This window comes from Dermacentor silvarum, chromosome 5, assembly GCF_013339745.2.
Source record: "Dermacentor silvarum isolate Dsil-2018 chromosome 5, BIME_Dsil_1.4, whole genome shotgun sequence".
Lineage (NCBI taxonomy): Eukaryota > Metazoa > Arthropoda > Arachnida > Ixodida > Ixodidae > Dermacentor > Dermacentor silvarum.
Window position 1 is genome coordinate 30,365,069 of NC_051158.1, and position 27,996 is coordinate 30,393,064.

The 27,996-nt window shown below is 47.7% G+C and overlaps 1 protein-coding gene across 1 annotated transcript; it reads right to left on the bottom strand.

Moving 5' to 3' along the window:
- Nucleotides 1–7: 7 nt before the first annotated feature.
- LOC119454033 (lysosomal alpha-glucosidase) lies at nt 8–27,996 on the bottom strand. Its single transcript, XM_049667880.1, has 16 exons — nt 27,870–27,996; nt 25,533–25,698; nt 23,848–23,944; nt 22,158–22,528; nt 20,401–20,511; nt 17,220–17,336; nt 15,414–15,616; nt 14,118–14,251; nt 12,752–12,903; nt 10,340–10,488; nt 9,302–9,386; nt 8,695–8,876; nt 4,870–4,958; nt 2,816–2,865; nt 1,763–1,909; nt 8–73 (listed from the first exon to the last, which is right to left on the bottom strand). The coding sequence occupies exons 2-16, from the start codon at nt 25,647–25,649 to the stop codon at nt 8–10; spliced, it is 2,070 nt and encodes a 689-aa protein (XP_049523837.1). The 5' UTR covers nt 25,650–25,698; nt 27,870–27,996.

Genomic DNA, 27,996 nt, shown 5'->3' on the forward strand with positions numbered 1-27,996 from the left:
TTTTTCCTCAGCGGTTCCACGTCAGCACGAACGGCTTGGTGAGTTGGTAGTGCAGACTCGACACCTTCATGAACTGCAAGGGAGAACGAACGAACGAAAATGTGAGAGTTTATCGATAATCATCTGCCCGCCGTCGAGGTTCAAGTCATACGAGAAAAGAGATTTCTGAACGATCAAGTCTGAGTGATGTCTACGAGCGAGTCTCTGAGAACGCGCATGCTCGCACACACACACGGGGTTTGTCGTGCTGTACACCGAGTCCACGGAGGTACAGATTTCGCCGTTCACTTGCCTACTACACCAGGACGTAATCATAGTGTGCAATGTCAATTAAAGTGCCGATGCTGCTTAAAAATATGACGTAAGCAATAAATACCTAACTACAACAACGTTCCCTGTGAATTTCGTAACTTCTTTGTTAGTGTGTAGTATGTAGTACATACGTATGTGCGTACGGATGGATAGCTGCGTGCATTCGTGCGCGCCTGGAGAAAATCGTACACTGGAGAAAATAAATATACTTGGCGTCACCAAAAGCAATTTCGTTTGCTAACAATCGTCCGCAACGCGTCTCTATCAAAGAAAACGCACTCAATAAATTGCTTGCATATCCAGACTATGGCAGCACATTGCAGTCACAAGTACCGCTTACATGCCATATTTATGCGCGTATAACCTGCCACCGCGTGAAACCCACACCCTCAATCACAACAGCCCGAAAAAAAATACATATATCCGCTCGTATAATCCATAGAAATAACTGCATACAACGCTCAAATCCTTCGCAAAAACCGTTCCGACTCGCGCATACACGACTCGTCCACGTCGTGCGTACGGCCAGCGGCTCGGCTCCCTCATTCTCCGCCGGTGCTGACAAAGCTGGATTCACACGCCGGACATCATCGCGGACCAATCAGCCACGTGATATGTTACGTGAATCGGATCACTTCGCGGCTAGCACTCGCACGACAGCGGATGACAGCGCGGACGGGCCTCGCATGGACAGCGGCGACGGAGCAAACTCGACCGAGCCGAAAATCTCAACGATGATTTGGCCCACAGCCGTATTTCGAAGCGCTTTGCGCGTACCGAGGGAGCGCCGCGCGACCGGGTAACGCAGGAGTTCGCCGCCGCCGCGCGCTCTATTCGCTAACTAGTAAACGCAAAATGGCGACCCGTGAAGAGGAGAATGGGCGACCATGAGAGAGGTGAGAGAAGGAGCTGCGACACGTATAGGGGCGGGGAGAAAGAGTGTGGGGGTTCCATAGGAGATAACGAAACTTTGAATGGCGGAGAACCTCGCCTTGAGGTGTGGCTTCACGGCAACGCGGCGCGTGTTGTGAAGCCACGCTTCAAGGCGAAATTTGCATAATGCTCCGGCTCGTCTGCCCCCACGTTACTGTCAAATTTTTTGAGGTTTTCGGGGCGGGTTATACGCACAGAAATACGGCATTCAAAGGGGTACTGACACTGCATTGAGTGAACTAGCAGCGTCCCGGGTGACAGCGAGACAGCCGGAGCGAGTTCCGAAGAAGTCGCGATCTCCTGAACCTCTTTCCTGGACCGATTCCGCGGGTAGTGCACAGCCCCGCCAATAAAATTGCGTCATTTTGAGGTCCGAACTCACCTTTCTAGGACGAAGCTACACCACGAACGTTTGCTCGAAATATAGCACGGCGCACTATGTACGGAGCGCTACGCCTCTCGAAGCAGTGCGCGAAGTATAGTATAACGCCCGCGCGCAAACGGATCGGCCGCCCACCTGTCCGGCTGGGTTGTAGGTGAAGTTGGTGGGCAGCCTGTTGAAGTGAACCTCCCGTGGCTTGTCCGTGACTCCGTACACTGTGACGGCGTTCAGCAGCATGATGCTGTCGTAGCCACAGTGCACGCACATGCTCGAAACCGTGTTCTGCGTGTAACAAAACCGACAGACTCATGTTTACAAATAACGAGGCGGACAGGCTGACCCAGAAATCCTACGTTCTAACAACAACTAACTCTTTATCAACTCTTTTATCGCACCAGGCTCCAACTGCAGCCAATAAAGGACGTTCACAGGAAGAGTAAAGCTATATATACTCCACGTAAAAATTAAAATTTGCTCTCTTGAGTAGCATGCTATGACTCTCGGAAGTGCTGGTAAATGTGACACTACAGGTAATGCCGCGGAAAAGAGTTGCAAGCACTCCCTTCGTGTCGCAGTTTGATTCTTTCAAAAGAGTAAAGGAGGCGCAGTCGCAATTTCTTGACGTAATAGCTGACTCCATTTTCTAGACCGCGCGAAATCTCTTATGAAAGACCTTCACAAGCTCAGGCAGCCTGCTTCATTTGAATACTGTGAGCTTTAGTGGGAAATATGCACTCGAAGAAACATTTACACCCATTTGGGCGTATTTTGTCCCAAAGAATAATGGTTATCGAACGTACCTTTCCATTTTATGACAGTGCACGCCCTGTACTTTAAGGTCACGAACGGGACGCGTGTATCAGCGTGGTATAGCGTCTTAATGTGTCAGTCATGCAGAATATTAGAAAAATAACGCGCTCATGGATGCCGATTATTGCTTAGGGCCAATATAAGCCCTAAAGCACGTAAATTTTCCTTCGAGTTTACTAGACATCTAGATCTCTAGGAATATGGAGCAACAGTGACACCTGCAAAAAGCGGTTGCCAGTACTTTTTTTCGCAGTGCTTTGCGTTTCAGGACAAGTGGAGTTTGGTAACAAAGGGAAAGCACGTGACCACGTGTCCCTATTGATTAAATTACCACACACACACAGACGCACAAACACTGACCGACAGAAACAATCTCACCTTGACTGCGACGAACTTGATAAGGCTGTACTCGCCCTTTTCGTAGGAACCTGGAACATACCGTGAGAGCGATTAGCTCGGAATTCAGTTGTCGCGGATAAAGAACAAGTTGTCGACACTAAAGGAATTCTGTGAGAGGAGCCACAGGTGGCGCTAATCGGCACGTATCAATTTTATAATTAACCCCAAGGAAAAGCACAATTAAGGGTGCAGGGCCGTATGCTTCTCTTCGTGATCTTCCTCGGCGGATTTTCACACACACACACACACGCACGCACACACACACACACACACACACACACACACACACACACACACACACACACACACACACACACACACACACACACACACACACACACACACACACACACACACGCACGCACGCACGCACGCACGCACGCACACACACACACACACACACACACACACACACACACACACACACACACACACACACACACACGCACACACGCATGCTTACTTTCTTAACAAAACGTCGTTTTATTGCATTGAAGCACAAAAGTAACTGGAACGCCGATGCATTTCTCCGAAAAGTTCGGGAATTAATATTTCGAAACGGGTGTCATCCTGAGAATTCGTTTCAAGTGGATCTGCCTTGCGGACTCCTCCACTAGAATTTGTAAATTGCAATACGGGTCTTAAGGTAATTGGTTAAACACTGAATTAATTATTTTTTGTTATTTAGTCAATTATGTATTTCAATTTTTTGTGCAAGTAGCGTCCGCCTCTTCGAGTATACCAGCTCATGAACTATAATTGTGCTATCTGCCACAGGAAACGTTAAAATGTTTTTGGGAAAACGTTCGATGAAACACCCAGTATATATGCTAGATAACTTAAGTTTTAGGGCTAAGCAGCACTATTTCCTTTTGAACTGGTAAAACTTTCCGCAAGATCAACACGTACGAGAGAAGGGAGTATTGTTTAATGATTGCACACCTGTTTTTGTAACGATCAAACCACGCCCCCGATGACGTCGTCACTTGACGTTACCCATTTTGCAGTGCTTACGCAAATATGAGTCCTCGCTCAGGTAAGTAATTATATTCTTGGGTGAAACTCCGTTTTTTTTATCTTGATTTGAAGCATCAACTAATCATAGCCGTAATCTATTACGTCACGATGAATCACTTCGGTAATTTCCTGGCGACTTCACCACATTTCATTCGAACTTGCTTTCCTCGTGTTCATAAAGTATACCATGTAAGTTAAATAATATTTTCGTAATAAGTCCAATTGGCTAGACCTATTGGCTTAACTTAACGCCGGACGGTGAATCAAGACTGCCTAATCAGACATGATGTTTGCGGCCCATTCGTATGCGAATACAGACAGATTATTAGTGGGCTCGTATAAAATGCTGCTATGCACAGAGGCGTTTATTGCAACGTCGTTCGCTCGAAAACGCAAAATGTCATGACGTCACATTCTAACATGTCCTCCCTCCTATGCATCAATTTTCTGAAAGGTCTTCTTCTTCTTTCTGGGGTTTTACGTGCCAAAACCAGTTCTGATTATGAGGCACGCCGTAGTGGAGGGCTCCGGAAATTTTGAGCACCTGGAGTTCTTTAACGTGCACTACAACGCAAGCACACGGACGTTTTTGCATTTCGCCTCCATCGAAATGCGGCCGCCGCGGCCGGGATTCGATCCCGTGATCTCGTGTTCAGCAGCACAATGCCTTATAGCTGACTGAGCCACCCCGGCGGGTTTCTGAAAAGTCCGGTTTCTACTTGTCCCAAAAGGGGTATACAAAACACCTCCGAGTGATTTTAGTGATTGCCTTTTTAAATAAAAAAAAAGATTGCGAGTCGCGAGTGCACTACCAACAGGCAATGCAATGATACTAAATTCTTCATTCGAGTAAAACGAAAATTAATTACAGTCAGCGAAGCTGCCACAGTGAAATCAGAGCAGTTCAGCGTGTTACGCATAATTCTACCGGGCAATCCCCGCGTAATTAGCTTCTATATTTCGAGTAAAACGGAATTAAAGCGTTCGTCCATGTGTTCGCGGAATCCAGTGCTTACCGACGTACTCCCCGTCGTCCCAGTAGAGCTCACCAGTCGCCAGCCCGTCATGGTTTTGAGCCACGAGCAAGTTGAAAGGCTTCAGCCGACTGCACATATACATTGAAAGACAGCATTACGCTAAACGTTGCTCACGTCACAGCACCTCAATAGTGTGCATGTCTCGTGGCGGCCCGAATGCGGCCAACAGTCACCGAGACTCTGCACCACCTGACGTTTCACACACGTCACAACTCATCATAGGCAATCACCGCGCGCATAGTTCAGTGGCTATGCCTTCACGGCACTACTTGCACTACTGCACTAGTTGTGACGTTTCACACACGTCACAACTACCCTCACCATCGGCCATCGCTGAGGATGGTTCAGTGGCTATGACGTCGCTGCGCTATTTGCACTACTTGCACTAGTTGTGACGTTTCACACGCCTCACAACTACTACTCTCATCATCGGCAATCGCCGCGCATGGTTCTGTGGCTATGCCATCGCCCTCATTGAGCATTAGGTCCTGGGTTCGATTCCCCAGCAGCCACGTTCCGCTTGGGCAGGGATGCGAAAACTCTCACGAACCACGCTTTAGCTGCTAGTTCAAGAAGCCCAGGCGGCCCAAATAAAAGACAAAAATGTCGGAGTTTCGCCCGATGGCGAAGCATCGATTGCGATAGCAAATTAGTAGATAGCTGTACGAAGTAAGAATGGTAACTTTATCGGCCGTGTAAACTTGGAAAGATTCGCTTACTACCGAAATAACAAGCACGGTGTCAGGCGCGCACAGGTAAACATGAACACATTTCGCTCGATGACCGCTGAAACTGGCTGTAAAACGCTGGAGTGAGGAAGCGCAGCGGCAGCAGCGAGCGAATGGACGTTCGTGCTGTCTATCGCTTCAACGCGAACTAAACGATGAAAGCACAGCGCTTACGAAAGTACCGACACTCGGCGTACTTTGTCCACATCGCAGATCGCTTCGAAGATGAGGCCCGCGCGGGCGCGCACTTTGTCCACGTCACAGATGGCTTTCGAGATACGGCGGCCAAGCGGCTGCGACGTAAGCAGCAGCCGCCGGAATAAAACGTCCCTTCTCCCTCGCCTCCTCACACCTCCGTGCCACGCGCGCGACAGAAGACAGCGCGCTTCCGGCCCGCCTTTCACCCTCGCGCGCGCGAGATTGAGCCGCGATCGTCGGCTGACCCTCGCAAACTTTCACTCGCACATACAGCGTACTACGCGCGGTGACAATATTATCGTGTTTGGACATTTTACGGAAGATCACGGCGACGCCGACGGCAGAAATGCGCTTGGAGTGTCCGTACAATTGACATAGCAATAATAAAATTGGCGCTCTCCAGTAAGAATCATTAATACCTTATATTGCGCAGTTTCGTGATTGTAAACCCAACCATTAGTTCTTCAAGCGAAGCGTGTATTGGCCCATAAGTTTCGGTGGCGTTGTAGTCACGCAAAAACTCACGTGTGGTACATACCCACATTGTATACGCGGGTATGATCCAGGGACAAGAAAGAAAGAAAGAGCCAGCAGGTTCGGGGAAAACTGCGCCGGATCACGTGACGTGCGCGATCAATCAGGGTCGTTTGATGTGTCGCAGGGAAGGAAAATGTGGTTGGTACATGCTAAGGCTGGCTTCCCTCGACTCAGATCAATTTCGGCGCCCGGATGGGAAGGCCCCGCGTGGTGCGTTCCGCCGAGAAGCAGGCTGCGTTTGAGCAACGGCGCCACGAACGCGCTCGGGAAAGGGCTTGTCTTCGACGTGCCGATACTGGCGTGAGCGATTCCGAAGCCCAGGCGAAACGTCAGCGAAGAGCCACGGACCCCGAGTTGCGGTAGCGCGATGTCGAGGTCAAACGTCAGGGTCGTCTTGCCCTCTAGGAACCCGACAATGGTGGTGCAACGCCTCAGCAACGCTAGCGCCAACTTCCCTGGTGCGCCGGCCAGGTTTCAACGCGAGTTTATCAACCAGAACTTCGGAGCCAGCTGCAGTGCGTGTGGCCGGTTGGAGTCCGCGCACAACGTGGTACTCGTCAGTGCAATTCGTTCCGAGGAACACCGAAGAAACACAGGACAAGCTGCGCTTACCCCCATTTCCTCGACAGGTGAGGGGCTACTGATTTTTTTTTATCACCATCGGCAGCGACACTTGCCAGCATTACCGAGCCCACGGGTCATGTTTTTTTACTGATCAGCTGTATTTCGACAGTATTTTGATCAGCTGGAAATTCGACAAATGAATCTCGTTGAAGACAACGAAAGCGCCTCAAAAAATTCTAAGAAGACGAAATCTGTTAAGGAGGGCAGGTTAGTTTCCAAAACATTTACACATTCTTCGCAAGAAGAGTAACGTTATACTCGCGTAGTCGTCAGTGCGAGCATTAGCTATCTCGCAGTACCAGCTCATCCCTATCGTTGTGTACAGCGGTGAATCCCACGGGGTTTACGCGGCACGGAAGGGGAGCAATTGTCTCAGAGAGTCTTCGTAGCATTGATAGCACCTTTGAACACGTATTCCCACCGCACACAATTAAAGGAGGCAGCACAGAGCTTTTGCATGCTAAATGTCGTCGGGATGGTTTCTTCTTCTCTTTCTTCTTCTTTTCGTTATTATTTTTTTTCTCGATACTCGCTCCTTCTACCGCCCTTCCGATGTTGTAGTCCGGGCCCGTAGTCTGTGGTTTGTTGCACCTGCCGCATGCAACATTTTACGACACGCTGTGGTAAACGTACCGGTTAAATTATTACCGATTCCTACCACCGGTATTACCTGTATTCTCCCCTTTGAGAGCTGAGCTGATGGCCGTGTATCGCAAAGGCCAATCCGCCAGAAGAAAAACACAAGAACACAACAAGCATTTCAAACACCGGTGAGATCGTGATTTCACTTTTTCCGTCTCTGCAACCAACAACTATATGTGCCCTCTGACTCCCTCTGACGAGCTATATGTCGTGAACTGGTCGTGGCCATTTCATTAACACAGCGTATATCAGAATGTGCATGCATGACAAGCATGCGGTAATGAATGACATCGCATGACATGTCATGAATGACATGAATGACAAACGACAATATGTCATAACAATCACTTCATTAGCTGGGGTATCCTACAGCGTAAGCTGTTATAGGCTCATTGAAATATTCGATTGTGGTGGTGATGTTGTCCGCCGCCGCTAACGCGCATGATAGTGTATGGTACCAAACTTTCGTGGAAAGTGACGCGGTAATGAATGACATCTCATGGCATGTCGTATATGACATGAATGACAAACTGCACTATTTCTTAACAATCACTTCATTAGCTGGGGTATCCTACAGCGTAAGCTGTTATAGGCTTGTGTTCAGGAATGTCACTTGCTAACGTATCGGCATTACTTTGTTATGGCGTTATCTGGTTTAAAGGTTAATACAGAGAACTGAAAGAGGCAGTGACCACCTTCGGCTTACGTATAGGCGGGAGCCCAGATTCACAAAACGCTATTGCGCTAGAACTGATCGCGAAAGCAATTGCCCGCACACTGCTTCGCGTAACATCGATTCCCACAGGGTCAATTGGGATCTGCCGGCTTTTTATATCGCCAGTTCTCTCATTTTCCCCACTCATAGTGATTTATAATAGCATTCCCTTTAAATAGGGGACGGTGACAAGTACGTCACCTACGTACAGCCTTTGTAAGCCCTTCACGTCCTATGCCCTGTCGCAATCTAGCGTTGTTCCAATATGCATCATCTCGTAAAAAGTTGTATATGTATGCCTGCGACGATCCCACCGCCACATCTTCACTGCCCTTCCAGTACTAAAACACAAAACCCCACCTGGCGGCGGTGGTCTGTGCCGGTTCCTGCGAGGGCACCACGTGACCTCCGCGAATGAGCAGGCAGATGGAGTCGTTGAGCGGTGCCATCTGGAAGTCTTCACCGGCGCTGTGGTAGGGCAGGCCGAGCATCACGTCGTACCATATGCCACGGGGTAGGTACGGCTTCACGCTCGTCGAGTTCTGAAAAAAGTGCAAAGAATTCGGCAAGACAGACACTTTACGAGTGTGTCACCAACTGTATATTGTTCGTTCTTTTTCATGGTGGTTTTCTTTAGTTCACATAATATACTTCAATAATTTACGGCACATCCAACACGTACGCTCGTTTAAACTTATGTTAAGCGAAGCTGTCCTTTATCGTGTCAGTCGAATGCTATGCAAAGAGACTTGAGATGCGTGTAATTATTCTTCATTTACGACTTACGCAATCGTTTAGCCTCGCCTCGGCAGTGTATCAGATCGCCAGCGCGAATCAGGAATATCACTGCAGTGATCGAAGGTTGTTTGCAGAGATTCACGTAGTAAACGCGACCGCTAGCTTGAAGTCTTTACAGCGTTTTGTTTGTGGCTGAACACGCGCGGTAAGTGTCATGAGCGCAACTAACCGGCTCCAGAATGGGGAGGACCAACAGGGCGCTGCCCCAGAGGAACTGCGTGTCCACGGCGTACGTGTTGACGTCCTTGGGGAACCTGCGTGCAGTGCAGAAAAAAATGGTTAAGTGCCAGTCGCGTTTTCGCTGGCTATTGCATATGACGGGCAACCATTACCATACAATAAAAAAAACCATACAGGCAACCGACCATTAGGGCAACCTCCAGGAAACAATAAGGAAGTCGAAACGTATGTGGTCTAAGAAAATTCAGGCAGAGCGCATCTTTCGGAGATGTTTATCGTTAATGTAATCGCATTATTGCGATCAGCATTTACGTGGATGAATGATAGATGAGAGCACGTGTTCAGTAATGCCACTTGCCAACGTATCGGCATTGCTTTGTTATCGTGTTATCTAGCTTAAAGGTCAATACAGAGACCTGAAAGAGACAGTGACCACCTGGGGCTTACGTGTAGACGAGAGCCCACGTTCACAAAATGCTATTGCGCTAGAACTGATCGCGAAGAGCAATTGCCAGCTAATCGGTAGCGTTAGACGTCTTATTGGCGGCCGACCAATGGACAAAGATCACTTAGGAGCAAACGCTTTGCGAATTCGGCGCTGTAGAATTAGCAGTGCTTCTAGGGGGCAGCCATCTTTTATCGGGGACTGCGGTAATTGGCGGAAACCAGGAAAGAACCGAGATAATGCTAAGCCTATATCCTTATCGCATGCTTTCAGCCATTCAGCCAATGTTCGCTCGCCATGGCTTTGACGTAAGCTGCTCCGTCACAGCTCCTGCAGTCCAGCGTGGGCTGCACCGACAGCTGGTAAACGGGTGTCGAGATTAAGTGTCCTTGCACTCACTGGTTGTTCGAGAGTACCAGATTCTGGTCTAGAGGGACAAGTAGGGATCTACAGAGTTGTGATAGGGACATTTGTTTACAGCAGTTCGTATAACTATTGAGTGAAGTCCGACCGTGATCCCGAAAAAAAATTGTTGCGCTTCGACTAGAGGGGGCGCTGGGACAGCGAGAGATGACAACGCACTCGAAGAACAGAGGCCGGGCGACCGTCTCGCCGAACACGTGACTGCGATAGAACAGGGTGTACAGGTAGGGCAGGAAGCAGTAGCGGATCTTGAGCGTCTTCTTTGCGGTGGCAGCCACGGGACCGCCCATGGCAGCCGGGTCTTGGTCCTGCGACCGAAGCAAATGCACAAGGTTTACTTTACAGTGAAACCAACGCTCACCTCTGCCGTGACGTCACGTAGATGAGTTAACATAATTGGCTGATGCATATCTCTCTTGTACAGCGGTTATTTCAAAGTCGCATTCTGGTCCTGAGAGGGAAACCAGCACCAGGTTCATCTACGGAAGCTTCACGATAAAACCGCATTTATACCAGCTCTGCAGCTACAGTGGTTGGAATAAAGCTTGGAACAAGTGTTTGAGAGTGAACACGGGCTCCTCGATTGATAGCATGTCTGTTTCAAGTATATGCCTCTGCGTCGAAGGTTGTGCATTCGTGACCTGAGCAGTTTGTAAAGCCGGCGCTTTGTGAACAGTAAATTCCACCTGAAATTTTCTCTTTCCCGCCTGTTTCTCATCGTCCATTACTTCTCATTTCTCTTGATTCTTTCTGAGGCTTTCAGGATGCACCCAACTGCACCGTAAATTTTTTTACACGCTCAGTAGTTTGTCTCGCGGCTAAAACCCTTCATAGCCTTAAGGTTGCAAAACTTTTATTGCACACGGCTGAAACTACGGCCATGATGAGAAGAGTTGTAGTAGAAAAATGTGTAATAGTTTTGACCATATTCTGCATACCGAAATATCTGACACGGAGAGTTTGACAGCGGGAGCTATCAATTGTTGTTTCACACAATTTCCGTGGCCTCTATCGCATCATGTTTACTGGCCACAAAGGCACAAAGGCTAGTTGGCCTGTCATACCGGGAACAGCACAAGACGCTAACTTCCAACTGTTTATTTCGTAAACACACATGTCTTTTTATGGATTATTTCTACGGATGTACACCAAGGTGTGACATCATGCAAATGACGGCACGCCGCGTAAGTGACCTTTTCAATACGCCAGTTCCTCATGGCATAGTGACAGAGCTGTAGTACTGACACTTGTCTGCTAAGTGCTGAATATGAACGACTTCTTTATCTCACGTGTCAGCTGCCGTCCGGCTTTGTCCACGTGACTGCACTGTCAAACACCAGTGCAGCAAAGAGCACCACGAAGAGCAGGCAAAAAATTCAGAGCCCTTCCACTACTGTCAAGATGGAAGCCAGCGAAGCTGTGACTATGGTGGGTCTGCTGTAGTGAATATTGCTATAGCGAATTTATATAGTATCATTATTGAGTGTATTTAGCGTCTTCGGCACGTTCGTCAAAGAGCAAGGGCACCAGCGTCCTGTTTTCGCCCGGCGCGATGGCCAAGTAGTGCGTTTGCTGCGCCAAGTCCACCCCATCGTCAAAGACTAGCGTATGAACCACAGCGTTCATAGCCGCGGCACACTGCACGGCATCGTCAGGATCCAGGAAGATGTGATTAAACGAGCGTCCGTCCCATAGCGAGTCCAAAGTGCAACTGCTGATAACAGCTCCAGCGCAATCTCTGCGTCCCGAGACAAAGGGGCACAACGATTGGTAGGACGTGCCACCGCCGAGTATCGCGACACTTGTGAAAGAGGCATCGGCGGTGGCGAGGAGTATAACAATGGGCCATCCATCATCCCTTTTGACACCGCCACGCACATGGAGCCCTATGTGAATTGTACACGCCGGTCAGTCTACTAGACGGACGCGATCTCCTGGAACCTAGCCTTTAACAGCTTCGCTGTAAAAAAAAAAGTTGTCGCAGTTTCCTGAAAGGTGAAGCATAATTGCGAAGCAAATTTGTAGGAGATAGCCATGGCACAAACAACGCGCCGAACTGCACGCCGTCGGCATTTTGCCCGCGTTCGCTCAAAATGCGTGCGGCGTTGGTGACTGTTGCCGGAGCCTCTGATATAAATAGGCATTGGTGCCGCAGCTACGCCCCCCTTCCCTCCCCCTTCCCCCCCTCCCCACGGCCTCTCGCGCATCGGAAGAAGGCGCGTTTCTCTACATATATGGTGATTGTAAAGGAGGAAAGAGACGCCTACTTCTGCAGCCTTAAGAAGCACGGCGCAGAACGCGCGTGCTCCGCGTGCGTTCACTCCCCGTAAAGAGCGCGTCCCTCGCGCCCTTCACTCGCACAAAGCGTTCGGCGGCGCGCGGCCACGATTTCATCTCCATTGACGTCATACGGAACCTCACGGCGACGGCGACGGCGAAGGGAGTTAGCCATGGCACAAACAAAGCACGCTTTATACATCCATAACGCCCCTGAAACGTTTCGAACGTAGCCCGAATGCAGTAATTAACAAAGACCAAGTTGGATTGCCATAGCTGCGAGCTTGCACTCACGAGATTCCCCTTGGCGTTGTGGTTCCTCGCGAACGGATAGAAGGCTCCCAGAGCCTGCCACCGGTTGCACAGTTCGCTGGTGGTGTTGTCCCAGAAGCCGCAAATGTCCGAGCCGGTTAGCGGGATGCCCAGTATGTTGAACGTCAGCATCGCTGCGATGGTCACCGTAAACAAACGAATGTTCGTCTTCTTCATTACAATTTAGAAAGAAACATAGGGCAGCATGCTAATGTCACTGAAGCGATTGACGAAAGCTTTATACTGCGGTAGGAGATGGAAACAATAAATATTTTCCATTTCTGTGCCTGGTATGTGTGTCTCATTCATAGATGAACAGGATTGTTCGAACAGTAAAATTTCCCAATTGGATACCGAAATTGGTTTCATTCCCAAAGCAAAGTAGAATGGAAACGTTGCCTGGAATTTACGTGGTAAATATTTGGCTCATTTAGTAGACAACACTGTGTAATTGCCATGCGGTGCCATGCTGAACGAAAGAAACAGACTTCTGAACAGGAGGGAGTGACACGACACGAAACAAGCAGAAACAACAGGCTTTTTATGTGTGAGGAGCGTCAGCCACAAGAGAGATTTGGCTTGTCTGGTACTCCTGTAAACGCCAGCGGACTGGGCGTTTTGCCGGATGAGCGGAAGTGCGAAAGTGAACGGCCTGCATGGTACAGCTACCCGCTGGCGCAGAACTCAACTTTGTCTTTTTTGGCGCAGGTGCGTTCTTGCGAACGCTGAGAATTGTTCCCTCGCTTGCCGCACACCCAGTGCACACTGGGTACGCATATTGGGCACCGAAGACTATTACGTTATCACCCGATCGGTGACAGAGTGGTCAAGTATCACGACGTCGTCTGGTCGGTAGGCGGCAGGTTCGAGACTAGTGTCGTGGCGGGGTGGCCTCACAGTCACCCCGATTCGGGCTGTTCGCTGGGTGGACTGCGGTAGTGTGGCCCCGGTTGGCCGCATACGCATCCTCGTCCAAGATTTAGGCGAGGGTTCGTCGCGGTCACGGTCACCGCTCGCCCGCGCTGCCGGCTCTTGCAAGCGGGAAGGGACGGTTGCAGACGACGGGGGCATGACCGTCTGCAGGCGGGTTAGCCGCAGCCCACTTTGTTTATTTTTTTTTAGTTTGCGCCGGTGCGTGCGACCGCTGAGAACTGTTCCGTCGCTTGGCGCACACCCAAGTGCACACTGGGCTAGCCATATTGGGTGCCGAAGACTGTTCACTTATAAGGGTGTAAATATATTTAGTGTGTGTGCGTGTTTTGGGCGGAAATACACCACCTACAAGCAAAAAAAGCGAAAGAGACTACCACAGCCCTAGTACTGTCACAGCTCCTGCGCTCTCACGTACACGGAATCGACGACCGCATGGCGTCCCAGTCGGACTCGATGTCTCCGCTCCAGTGACCCGAGTAGCGACCCTGCCCCGAGAACGTGGACCGCGATATGATGAACGGTCTCCGCAGGAGGATCTGACGCAGGGAGCTGGAAAAAGCAGAATTGTGTTGTAGTTTTGCGAGGCCCTTAAACATCTGCAGATGATGATACTGCACAAAGGTGACAGGCCATACCATGCGCCTAGACCATGGTATTCTTAGCATAACAACGGGCTTGACCAGCCAGAGAAGTCGCAAAGACAAGTGACATGCGTCGCGGCGCCAAAGTTTGTCGCGACGTCTGCTTGAGACGTGTGCAACCATGTTTTTTCTGCATGCGAATCGGCCATATTTAGTACCCGCCAATGCTTATACAATTAGAAAACACCAGCTTTGAGAGCAATGGACGGCAGCACTGCGAAGATTCCGTAAAATGGTTTACATACAAAAATCTCTCTCACTCACTTAAATTTTCTTGCAATCTAGATAAACTTTCGATTGAATAATTTCTTGCATCTGACAATAGGCAGCTCCGCCGGTTGATAAACACGAAGAAAACAAAGCGAAAAGAACATTTAGGATCAAGCGAGGACTTCAGGGAAGATTGAAAAAAAAAGAAAGCAAGCAAATACAATCCACAACGATCGATGATTTTAGAACAGATTAAGAAATAACGCGAAATAAAAAGAACTCTTAGAGAAGGCTTACTACTTGAGCTGCAGGATAACTTAAAAGCAGACTCAAGAAGAACGCGAACAAGAGAATTAATGCAGCCAGAACCTCAGGTGATGAAGAAAGCGAAGTACCTACAAAACACCAAGTACATAACAAAGTACTTAAGATTGCGAAGAGAAGACTTAGGGGACATGAAAACTTGAGAGAGGCAAGAGAAAGGAGACTTAAGACAATCTTCAGAAAATACTCAAGGAGAACAATATGAGACCTGAGGCTTTGGGAAGACTTGCGGCTGAAGAAGAAATTGAAGGCTTAAGACACGAACAAGACATAATAAGAACATGACTTAAGACTTAAGGTTAAGTTTAACAGAATACACAAGAGGAACGTGGAAAGCAGATAGGACTTAAAGGAAAACTCAAAGTGGAACGCGAAGAACAGACTTAAGCTTAAAGCAAGGCTTATTACCGAGGAAGAAAGCGATGATTTATGACGCGAACAACACGTCATACTCAAGAAAAACACTAAGAGTAGACTTAAGACATTAACAAAAGATTCAGAAAGAACTGGGATAGATTCTAAACAGTTGGGCTCACTCGTATGTGCGCAATGCCTCGGTCAGCCCGTACAGGTTGTGCAGGTTGTAGTGCCTGGACAGGAAGTGGCGACCCGTCATGCATAGCGTCTTGGTGCGAAGTGCCTCGTTTCCTTCACCGGGAAGGTACGGTGGTTCCTCCAGCGTTGACGCCGGGCATCCGCGCTCAGAGCCGTTGTAGAGGCTCGACGGCTCATTCAGGTCCTGACAACAAAATAGCAGAGCGCAGAGCATGGTGCGGCCGGACACGAACATTAGAGTCACACCTTGAGTAAAAGACAAAGAACTCATCGATGATACAAGTTGCGAAACTCCCCCCACGGCCCTGCGTTCCCCCACCAATTATCTACGTTCCAGAATGCAGCCACGCTCATCGGAAATCGACAGGGGCTCCGGAGTAGTCTCCGATTGCTGCGGGATCGGTCAACAGCAAAACGAACTATACTACGTTATTTTTGCGAAAACCGAAACTATGTATATCTATAGAGGGGAAGTATAAGACGGGCGAACTGAAATCATTGCGAGCTCCTATGGTTATTTCCAATCAACAAATGTTTTTCATCAAGATTTGCAACTTTCAAAACATTGGATCAGGCATTGGAGCAGGAATCGAGCGAGCGGTGCGCACTGGAGTAAAATTTCAGGCTCTGGCTTGCAGGTGGGTGGCGCAGCAGTTACTTATCCCCTGGAGCTTGATACGTGCAGTTCTAATTGCGAGTTCCGGAACTGGAAATCGTTGAACAGCATTGTGCGAAACGGTCGATCAGCAAAAGAATCTCGCTTGCCTCGAACTCGACCAATGCTCGAGGCCACACGAGAAAGGCGCGAACTTGAACCCCACAGCCATAACTGCACAGGTCTCCCACTCCGTGTAAACTTTACATTAGCTACGCATAGTATAGGGACGTCATCATAGGCAAGTAAACACAGCTGCTGCAGGGGGAATAACAATTATCGAATTGTTTTGCCCTGACGATAGAAACATCTTAACGACCTGCTGGTCGGTGACGGTCAACCGTTAAGGGAAAGACAAACCCTCCGCTCACAGCGTTGCAGCGAATGCAGCATCCGTCGCATATAGGGTATGAGGGCCACCGTCAGAAAAATATGAATCCGTCCTAAGCGAATCACACACGCGTCAAAACTGATGTCCTAATTATGCTTTCTTTTCTCGCAAGAATAGAAACGATTGATTGATTGATTGATTGATTGATTGATTGATTGAGTGTTTGATTGATTGGTTCATTATGATTCATCATTCATTTATTCATTCATACATTAATTCTTGGCATTTAATATCCCCAAATCAACTCTGCGGCTATAAGGCACCTCATAATGAAAAGCTCCGGGTAGTTTTGGACACGCGTGGTTTTCTTTTAATGTACACCTAAATCCACGTACAGGATCGTTTTCCTATATGTCGCTCCCATCGAAATCCGGCCTCCGCGGCCACTGGATACGAACCCGTGACCTCGTGCCCAGAAGCAGGAGGCACCATAGCCACTAAGCTACCGCGGCGGGTAGGAACACGAGTGTCTCAAGAGAAATCACCTACATTGGGTCAAAAAGGCTGTTTAGAATAAGTTGTGTCCATGGAAATTCAACTACCCAGTTTCCTGCTCTATACAACAACCGGGATGTTTTCTTCTGTAAAGACTGGCTTTTTGCATTCAATCTGATCTCTTGTCGACAAGCCGCCTCACTCTTTTTATCAGTCTTAGAGATCAACTCAAGTGTGTAGAGTGCTGACAGATACGCTTCTCCAGGGCGTTCTGGGTGAAAGACGCAAGCGAAGAACAGCCGTTACCAGCCAGAGTCCGTCGAAGGGCACCACGTCGTGGAAGTAGGACAGCATCTTGGTCCAGTACTCGCCGCTCGCCGGATGCGTGAAGTCCGGAAACACCAGCCGGCTGCGGTTGCCCACCTGCGGTGCAGACGTGAGGTACAATCGCGCCACGACAGTTTAAAAAGATGCGCAATATGACACGTCATGAGCAAACTATAACACAACCTAACCTGACCTAACCTAACTTAACCTAACCTCACCTGACCTGACACAATCCAACCCAACGTAACCTAACAGCACCATTGATGAGCTGCAATGAGAGAAGGGTAACGGCTGTTGAGGTTGACGGAGGGTTAGACGGAATGTTAAGCCATTGGAGGAATAACGTAGATGTTCAACTATCTCGGTAAACATATTAACAGCGTTGAAGTTATAGAGGACGCTGACGGAGTAAGTGGATGTCAATACTACGCATCGGTGTATTACGCCCCGTTTCAAGTAAAGGCATTAGCGGAACTTAGCATTGGATATGTTAACTTTCTTAGCACGTGTCCTGCTACTTACCATAGGGCGTGGGATGAAGCCGTTTGACGAAGGGCAGGGTAAACTCCTACGGCGAAGCTGTAACCTCACCTAACCAGTTACTGCTAGTTCTGTGAATACTGGTTCTGGATTTCTAAATTGAAAGACATGATTGAACAATAGAGCCCAATGCTCAAGTCATGTGTTGATTTCCAACAACATGTAGACGTGTATCCGTCCCCTGAGATTGAAGAACAAGACTTTGCGCACGGACGTTTCCGACGAGACTGAACACTTCGCAAAGCTCGCGCGGCTACATCCTACCAATCGCACAAATTTCGCTCCTCAACTCTGCTGCGATGCCAAACTGGTTTACAGGTAATTTCATATAGTCTGAGCATTCTCTGTGCTTCACTGGCTCCCCTCTGTACCAATGCGCCGGCGCTTCCTCACTATACCGACCACGCCAAACCACTTTGCAGCCATTGCCGCGCGAAAACCATTCTTGAAATCCCCTATATACAGCCTTGTCGTATAAATAAGGAAAAAGATGTTAAATATGCTGATGATAGTTATCACCAGCGATGTGTGCAATTAGAACGGGCTATACGTAACGGGGCGTTTTGAGGAAAATTGCTGGCCTAGACGCCGAGCTTTAGAAACGCATGCGCCAACACGCCCGCCGAGACTGTACAAATATAAACCTCGGCGACACGGACGCAGCGGTGGATGCCATTCTAACGAAAGACAAGTCTGACACGTTTGCTGCTTAGTAGATTGTCTATATGACACAATGACGCACATGCCAAAAAAAGCAACCAAACGGTGCTTGCGTCCACATCGCCATCAAAGTGCGTGCTATTGCCTAGAAATGAATACACTGTACAGTCTTTGAAGCACGCATCATTCATAATAAAGTCGCAATTTGTGACCACGACACTTGCCAAAACGCCAGACCTTCGCAGTCAGTATCAACCGTCCAACTGGATAGTGGACATCGAACTACAATATAGGGAAGACACAGCTCCTACCACGCTGTTTGTGGGCTAGTGTTTCCATCGGGCAATAAACCAGTAAAAATATGTATGTTTCTTTTCTTAATTTCGGTTTTCAGTACAGAAGCACAGAATGGCACGCAGCAAGCGCCATTGTTTAGGTTAGAGAATCAACAGAGGATGAGGAAGAAGTCTGGTGCGTGCCTTGCTTTTCTTTGAAAGCACGGTAAAAGGAGCAAACAAAAAGAGTGATGAAAGATTTCCTGCGTGCTGCCAAGTAGACTCCGCCCACTGCCAGCCCCACCATAGGTCGCCACTTTCCCCCCCTTTAACCCTCCCTTCTGCTTATCATTTGTCTTGACACTTCCCTCTCTCCAAGACCCTGAGCCGTGCTCCCATTAGGACTGCAGAAGTCTTTTCATCATCTCAGCCTCAACCCCCCCCCCCCCCCCCCCCCCCGTAGTGGTATCACATAAGTAGTAGAGGAAATTCAATGTAAACGTCACACATCTGCTTCACATCCGACGAACACTGTCTGTACAAGTTTCACACCAAGTCATAGGTAGCTTGGGGGGAAGCTCACTTCCAGTGTCCTGCCTGGTGTTGCCCACCTATCGATGACAAAAGTTCCCACGAACTGTTTTTTTTTAACACGAAAGTGTTTTATTCCGGGGTCCACCAAGACTTCACTGACGTATTTCCGTCACGGAAATACGTCATGGAACATAATACAAAGAAAGAAACCAGAAGAAAAAGTTCCACAACCATGCAAAATTTGGGAATCGAACCCACGACCTCTCGGTCCGCGACGATAGATCGCCGAGCGTTTAACCCATTGCGCCACAAACGCATTTGCAGAGAGCTACACAGACGCGCCTTATATATCTAACTCTCCTCCGTGTACCCGCGCTCTTGCTCGGGGCGGTGCCGCCGCCTACGAGCAGAAAAGAGAAGTACTGCATTATGACACTAACGCGCACCGACAGTGAACGCTTCGGTGGTCTCAGCTCTATGACGCCTCGATGCCAGCATTCGAAGGGACGCTGGCATCAAGAAGCACTACCAACGCCACCTAGGTGGCGTTGGTAGTGGCGTTCACCGTACTCAGCACAGCGGAGCGCGGCCTCCGCAATTAGGTCTGAAAATGTTTCTGAAGTTGATCGCGGAGGCTGCAATTACGACGCGCTGTACGCGCTGATTTGACTCGGTGACGATTCAGTTACGTGCTTTGTCTTGCGCGTTGTATTAGTGTGTCAGTTACGTGCTTCGTCTTTCGCGTTGTGCTAGCGTGTGCAGCGTAGTGCAGCTTCCATATGCACGACGGTTGCTCATGGTCATCGACGTTGGTAGTCGTGATGGAGGAGACGTGCCACCAGGCGTCAGCGTGGGTGCATCAACGCCTAAGGGCGCTTTAGCCACAAAACACCAATAGACATTATATATCAATGTGCAATAAACATTACACTACTTCTGTGAAGACACGTTTCACTTTCGTGTTCTATACCGATTCCTATATAAGAGGGATCAACCACATTTTTTCATTTCGTTTAATAACGTCATTATCGGTGCATCTTGCGCATTTGAAAGAAAATAAGAATTCGCTTCTATTTTTTTTAATGTCATTCGGAAATGACCAAAGCTTACGCGCTGCAGAAGGAACTGCCTCACCACCGACGACCACTCACCATGCCGTAGTTGTAGTCACCGGCTTCCGACCTCACGAACACGGCTGTCTTGTGACCTTCGTCGAAGGGAAGGTAGGAGCCACTTTCCAAGTTCGCGTCGATGCCGGGATGCTAACGGAGAAAGAGGCAGTTTATGACAAATCATACGTTAAAGAATGTCAACTCCAATGATCCAACTCCTTCGCAGTTATCCGACATGCTCGACAAAAGGTACGCCTCGCCATCTGCCAACATTTATAGTTCTTTTCAGCGAAGACATGGCACGACGGTGCGAATGTTCTTGTTCAGCATAACGTGATAGAATACTTTCCACATCGTTAGCAGAAATAAAGCATACGCAGTTGTTCTCTAAATTCAATAACTCTGAAGCAAAACTATACATGACAAAACTGCGAGACACCGGACTGATATATGGGGGCTTAACGTCCGCTTATGCGAAATACCTGCGCTCACGCTGTTTTTTTTTTCTGTTTTTTTTTTAAGAGAACGAAACGATTACATGTTTCGTGCTCAATCGTGACCCAACCGCGTACAATATCAATGATGTAAAACTTTTGAAAGAGCGAGGAGAAATATCTTTCAAATATTTTCAATATTTATTTTCACAGCGATTGGCCATGTTTCACGTAGCAAATCCGCGTTCAAGGGCGGCCGAAAATTCAGTATTTCAGCAATTGAATTTGTTAACAGCTCCTTATAAAAAAAAAGCCCTAGCTCGGGTGTCAAGTACGAGTTCCTAATCAAATACATGTAAAACTCTCGCATCAAACTGCGAAAACAATTTGAACAAGGTTTGTTGAAATTAAGAAAAAATAAAGCTTAATTCTACCTGTTGCAGGAGACAGAATTTATTTAAGGCCTGGACGGTTTTACAAAAAGAAATTTTTCTGAATGTAGGCCGAAACCAGTAGTATATTTCAGAACGATAACACATAATAGTTGTAAGCTTTATATGTCTCAATATGTGCCATTTAAAGAACTGTGTTATCGTTTTTTTATTGCTGGGTTACATAGTTGTAAACTCAATACGTAAGTTTTTCTCCTTTCTTTTCTTTCATTCTGCAATTTTCAACTAGTTCACAAACAAAAGTTGGCAGCCTAGAAAAATTACACTTCCTACAGTTACTATATTTCAGTTTTTTTTTTTTTCTGTAACGCAGCAAACCTCGTGAGAGGACGAGAAAATGAGTTTCCCCTGGAGCTCCCGACGTAAAGCTTGTTAAGTTAAAAGTTAAGATCAGTGATAAGTCCAGGTATGTTAGTGAACAACATTTCTGTAATAGCAAAAATGTGGTGTTACAGTTTTAGAAACGCTTCGTAAGCCAGAAAAAAATGCGCAGAAATGAACGAGCCGATGCCGGGCTCTAAAGTTCCTGCATTATTTCGCCGTGACGTCATGAACTTTGACGGCACCTCGTTGAGTCCAGTTATTTTCTACCGCTAAGCAAACTGGTTCACATTGGGAAGGATTCACAGACTCGGCCTAGCAAGTTTCGAGCACTTGCCTTGCGTCAAAATGGCTCAAATACGAGAAAATACAGCGATATAAATACAACGCCGCAATACAAACTCCTTCAGTTACAGCCAACCATTCTACCCCTTCACGAATGGAAATAAAAGTTTAGATTAGGTTAACTTAGTCAGCTTAGAACGCCCCGCAATCCCATATAAATTGAGTGCTGATTCTTTAGTACATCTTTTTAAGCTCAGCAGACAGAATTAGTGGCCACCCGCATGAATAGGGGTGTACTACTGACCAGCGTGAGGACAAATTTCATGTCTCGCTTGTGCAGGTCCTGCGCGAACTCGGGCAGACCGGCGAAGCGGACCTTGTCGTAGGTGAAAGGCCGCAGGGCCTCCATGTAGTCGGCGTCCAGCCACACGGCCTCGATGGGGATGCCGGCGCGCAGGTTTCGGCGCCGGGTCTCCTTGACCTCGTCGATGCTCGCGTAGCCCCAGCGGCTCAGGTGGAAACCCAGCGCCCAGTAGGGAGGCATGGCCGGCCGTCCCACCAACGCCGTGTACTGCTGCACCACCTCGGACGGCGTGGGTCCCAAGAACACGAACACGTCCAGAATACCGCCCGTCGTGCGGAAGGTCACCGAGGGACTCGGCTTGAGCAGGATGTCTGCGAGACATCAACGTAAAGACGTTGCTAAGAGGAATCCTCACAGCTTGGAGCTGCTGTTGTCTTTGTGAGAAGAGAAAAATCGTTTTTCTTGGCACCTCGTGCACAATATTTTATGACGTTTAATGGTTGCATTCTTCGATTTTTGTACATCAACTAGAGCATGTACGCTTGTTTAGGTGAATTGCTCACAGAGCGACTCGGCTTGAGCCGGATGTCTACAAGACGTCAACGTCGGGACGTCGTTAAGAGGGAGCCTCACAGCTTGGAGCATGTTGTCTACGCGAGAACAGAAAAAAAAATGCTTTCCTCGGCACCCCCTGCACGGGATGTGATGAGGTTTATTTGCTGCATTGTTAAATTGTTGTGCATCATCTCGAGTCTCTACAGGGAAATTTACAGTAAGATTAAAAATGAGCTGGAGTGCATACTGCAGGTACCACCAAATCCTGACTGGGAGTTTATTCCTGTCGTTGTGAAAATTACAATCATTGCATTCTACCGGTGTTAATATATGGGGAGAAACCTGGAGCTTAAAAAGAAGCTCGAGAACAAGTTAAGGACCTTCGCAATGAGCGATGGAATTAAAAATGATAGGCGTTATCTTAAGTGACAGAAAGAGAGCGGTGTGGATCAGAGAGCAAACTGGGATAGCCGATGTTGTAGTTACATTAAGAGAGAAACATGGAGCTGGGCAGGCCATGTAATGCGTAGGTTAGATAACCGGTGGACCGTTAGAGTTACGGAATGGGTGCCAGGGGAAGGGAATCACAGCCGTGGACGGCAGAGAATAAAGTAGTGTGATTAAATAAGGAAATTTGCAAACGCAAGTTGGGAATGATCGAGCTAGCGCAAAACTGGGGCAATTGGAGATCGCTGGGAGAGGCCTCCGTCCTGCAGTTGGCATAAAAATACGATGACGGCGATTATGACGATGACACGAATTCTTGTGTTTAGATATGTTACTGTAGAAAGCCAGTATCACAGTTTGGGCCACCAATGTTTCCACCACAATTGTTGAAAATTTCCAAATCACAGAGAAGATTATATCACGATGTTTACAACTATTAACGCGGATCTTCAAAGTGCTTAACTTTGTGGACGTCCGTGCAGCATGTTTGTGAACGCGCGAGTGGCTGCCCAACATTTTCTCAAGATCCGGGACACTCGTGGCAACATTAATAAATCGTAACACTTCGCAGAAAACTGTTAGACGTCGACCGAATTCATTCTTGATCATTCATTCGGCGACACTAGGAATGAGCGTCGCAGCTGTGACAATGGCACCGTGGCGGACTGCATGCTAGCTCGTGACTCACCCATGGCGTTGCTGTTCAACAGGAAGATGCCACAGCTCTCGCCGGTCTCCTCGTGCACCAGCATGAACGGGTGGCTGCTGTACAAGTTTTTGCCCTCCTGCAAACACAAGAAACGCCTTCGTTTCTCCCTACACGAACCTTTGTAATGTGACTTCGTAAAGTGACTTCGTAAAGTGACCCTGTAAAGGGACTTCGTAAAGGGACTTCGTAAAGTGACTTCGTAAACTCGTTGGAGGAGAACGAAGGAGAGGAATGTTTATTGCACTAAAAGCGATACAAGATTAATGTATCAGCATCTCGATCCATAGCCAATACGGCTAGTTGAGCATTCATCACTACAAGGCTGAGTAAGTGCAGAATGGATTGGTTTCGTTTTAGCAGCTCAAACAGAGACACAGTACAGACTCCACTTAGGCGGAACTCGAAGGGACAGAAAATATAGTTCCGTTTATTGGAAGTTTCGTTAATGCGAAGGACGCATAAATATTACGAAAAGTTGTTTCGTTTCAAAATCATCGGATGTTTTATCTCTAGAGCGGTGAAAAAAAAAGACGTTATTGTACTCTGCTTGGAATATTACAGCTACTTTCGCGCAAGGAATTTATTGGCGCATGTTTATTGGCGCGAGTTGTTTGATGGGTGCTATCTCGATGCACCAAGGAACGCGAAATCTAGGCAACGTGAACGCTGCATGAGCAGCTGATGATACCACGACAGCGTAAGTCACTGACACATTGGATTTTCCTGGCTATTTGGCATCACCATTTAAAATTCTTTTCAATATAATCTCTGGTTCATATGAAGTATGACAGCCGATGAGGTAAGTGAAGTTTCGGTTCCACTTTCGTTTACCCGGTGTTCACAAAAAAAAAACGCTCTGTTTAAAACGAGGTTTGTTAACATTGTTCATAGGCATGGCAAACCAAAGATAGCACCTTCGTCCGGTTTATATGTGGCATTTCTGTTTAAGCGAGTTTCGTTTAACCGGAGTCTATTTTTCACACTGACACAAATCCTTGAGCGGACATAGCAAAGTCGCGATGCTATAGCCTGGAGTATAGTGTCAACTATGGGGTAGTGGCAAACTCTCGTCACAGATGTTTCTCTGGTGACCCGGCTTACCTTCACACAAGGTAGTCGACTATACTTCTACAAAATTCCCTGAAAATGGCTGCAATGAACAAAATGCTTTCACGTGTATGGCAGTACTGTCCGTATACAGGGCAAAAGCATTCGTAGCGCCACGGCGTAGTACTCTCTCCGCCATGGTCTCTAACCAGCGATGTCACTACTTCCTCATTCACTTGTCGAATGGTCTTTGCAGTCTTACTATAGCTCACCGGGTTTCACAGCACACTAAGTGACGTCTGTAGAGACAAACGGAACTGACCATGGGTCTACTACACCGAACGACCTTAATGTCCACAATCAGACATGTCCTTGACCCATGGGTCAGCACTGCCTAACCTAACCTAACCTAATGCAACGATGGCAATTTTGTGTTTTCTTAGAGGCACTGGTCTCAATGAAACACTTTAGTTGAGTGTTAAGTGCTGTGTCCTGTGTATGTTAGTTGTGAACTGTGTGCGTCATTTCTTGTTTCATCCTTTTCATCTGGAGCAGCATGCTAGGCATGCCGCCAGGCAACCCTCTCCAGTACTCCATTAAATCTCTCTCTCTCTCACCGTAGGTGATCTCCCGGCGTTGAAGAGGGTGATCTTCTGCCAGTCCGTGCTTCGCAGCAGTGGAGACTTGACGTCTCCGACTCCGTACACGTAGCGCGAAGGGATGTAAGTGGACATTTGAAGGAACTGGTCGGCGAAAACCAGCGTCGACAAGTTTGTGTGGAACCTGCACCAAGCATGAACCTGTACCTTTCGCGTGACGTCATAAACAAAAGCAAACGCAATATAAAAAGTTTTTTTCCTTAGTTGTACTAGAACAACACACACTGAGGAAAATAACACCCTGAAGGGTGGATTGGATGTTGAAAAACCTTTTTTTCACACCCCTGCTTTCTGAGAAAATTTCTTAAATGGATGTATTTGTTAGCAGAACACCCTTAATGTACCCTTTCATTGATTTTATGGTGCTAGAAGGGTGTTTCGTGTCAAACATACACCTTGCAAAATTTAGGGGCACTGGAGCACATACACATTTCAAGCAAGTAAGAAAAGGCGTAAGTGTCTATTTCCCAGCAGTTTGCGCCAAGTCATAGCTCGAGCCCGTCATATGGTCGCGAATGGGAAGGTTAACCTGTTACGGGCGGCCTGGGTGGTCAAGTGGGTTATATCCTACCGTGCCTTTCGATTTTTACCACCGGATATACGTTTAAATTTCAGCTTTGTGTTGTTTTATGGATCAGCCGCCAATCGCCAGCGAATAATAGCACGTCAGTCTGTCATAGTTCAGGCGCACTTTTTTTTTCTAGGTGCAGCATCGGGACTGGCGCAATGTTAAGCACAGTAAGCTTTGCGCTGTTTCATGTAATATCAGTTTGAATAAACGCTCGCATGTGCACGAGGAGCACTCTACTACCTATAAGAAACAACATTTACTTCGCAGGTGGTGCGCCCTGGTCGTTAACTGGAATGACGCAACTGCTTTGTCCTCTTATCTCCTTCCTGCATTTCACATCATACTGCTAAAAAATTAATTAATGGGGCTTTTACGTGCCAAAATCATGATCCAGGACCTTCATCTAAATATCGTCCATGTGGAACTACCCGTATGCCGTCGTATCTAGTGGTTTGGTGTAACGGAACGCTATACATCTGGACTACCTGAGCTCACTAACATTCATCGTTACAGAGGGAGTGCGCCGGGAGCGTGGCAAAATACGGTGGCTGCTTACTATACAACTTCAGAATTTTCCTCACGATCTTCAAGTACCTAAGCTGTTTAGACCTTTCTTTAGAATTCGTTACCAACTAGCGCAAGAATTTGCCATCTAATGCATCAATTGCGGCGGGTAGAGGTCTTAGAAGATGCCGGCAGTATGGCCTTATTATTGCGAAAGTATTATATGTCCCATGAGGCATAAAAGCCGGCGTTGTCCGCAACGAATGGTGCCAAAAACATCGAGTAGGCTTAATATTCGCCTTTAAGAGTGGAACGCGATAGCGTTATTGGACGCCGTTGACGCCGACACGACACTATTTTCTGCGACATGGGGACCGATCAAAATTTAGAAAGGCTCGGTTTTCAACATTCCCTTCAATGTTGCCTAGAACCAAAGTACAGCGAAACACCCTCAGAAATGGAGGACGCTTAAACTTCGCCTTTAAGGGAGGAACGCGATAACGTTCAATGACCCCTGGCTGCTTATCAGGCTGTTTTTCTCGTATATTCAAATTACAATCCGACGCTCTCATGTCTGTAGGTTGTGATTAAGTCGCACTTCACAATTTTTCTGACGGATTTTACTTTTAGAAATTCAATTCTTTTTTTCACTAACGCCTTGCGGCCACGCGAAGGGCCCCGCCCGGTCGGGGTTGTTCGGGATGATTTGGTTCGGCATGATTATTCCGCCAGACACCGATGCTCACGCCGACGCCGACGCCGGATTTTCTGCGACACGAGACCCTTAACGCTCACGCGTTTTAAAAAGTTATGTGACGTCATGAGCGTCACATATGAGGTCAGTAGTAATACAGAAGATAGCAAATGGTATACGAACGCTAATTAGTCGTAATTATGGGTAAATCATGTAAATTAAAGTGAATTCAAGTGAATTAAGATGAATTACAGTGAAGTAAAGTGAAGGAAGGTGAATTAAAGTGGGTTAAGGTTGGCACAAATTATAGCAAGGTGGATTAAGGTAGAGTTGTGAAGGACACGTGACAATGTATGACGTCACTTACCGTGGACGTAACCAATTCGAGAAGTCATAATGATTTCACATTCAAATGACGTAAGGATATTTTTTTTCCTTTCTAGTCCAATTCGTGCAGAAAGTCGACCCTCATGTTATAGCCGGGTTTGCTACCTAAGGGTGGTCGCTATAGCCGCCCGATACGTACACCACCTTCCTGGACACCGGCCGGATGATCTCGACGTCTCCTGCCGGGCTGACCGAAGGTGTCGTACATCACCGGGAAGTAGTGGTCTTTCTGAGGCACGTTGGGCAGTGGCACCTCGTACCGCGAT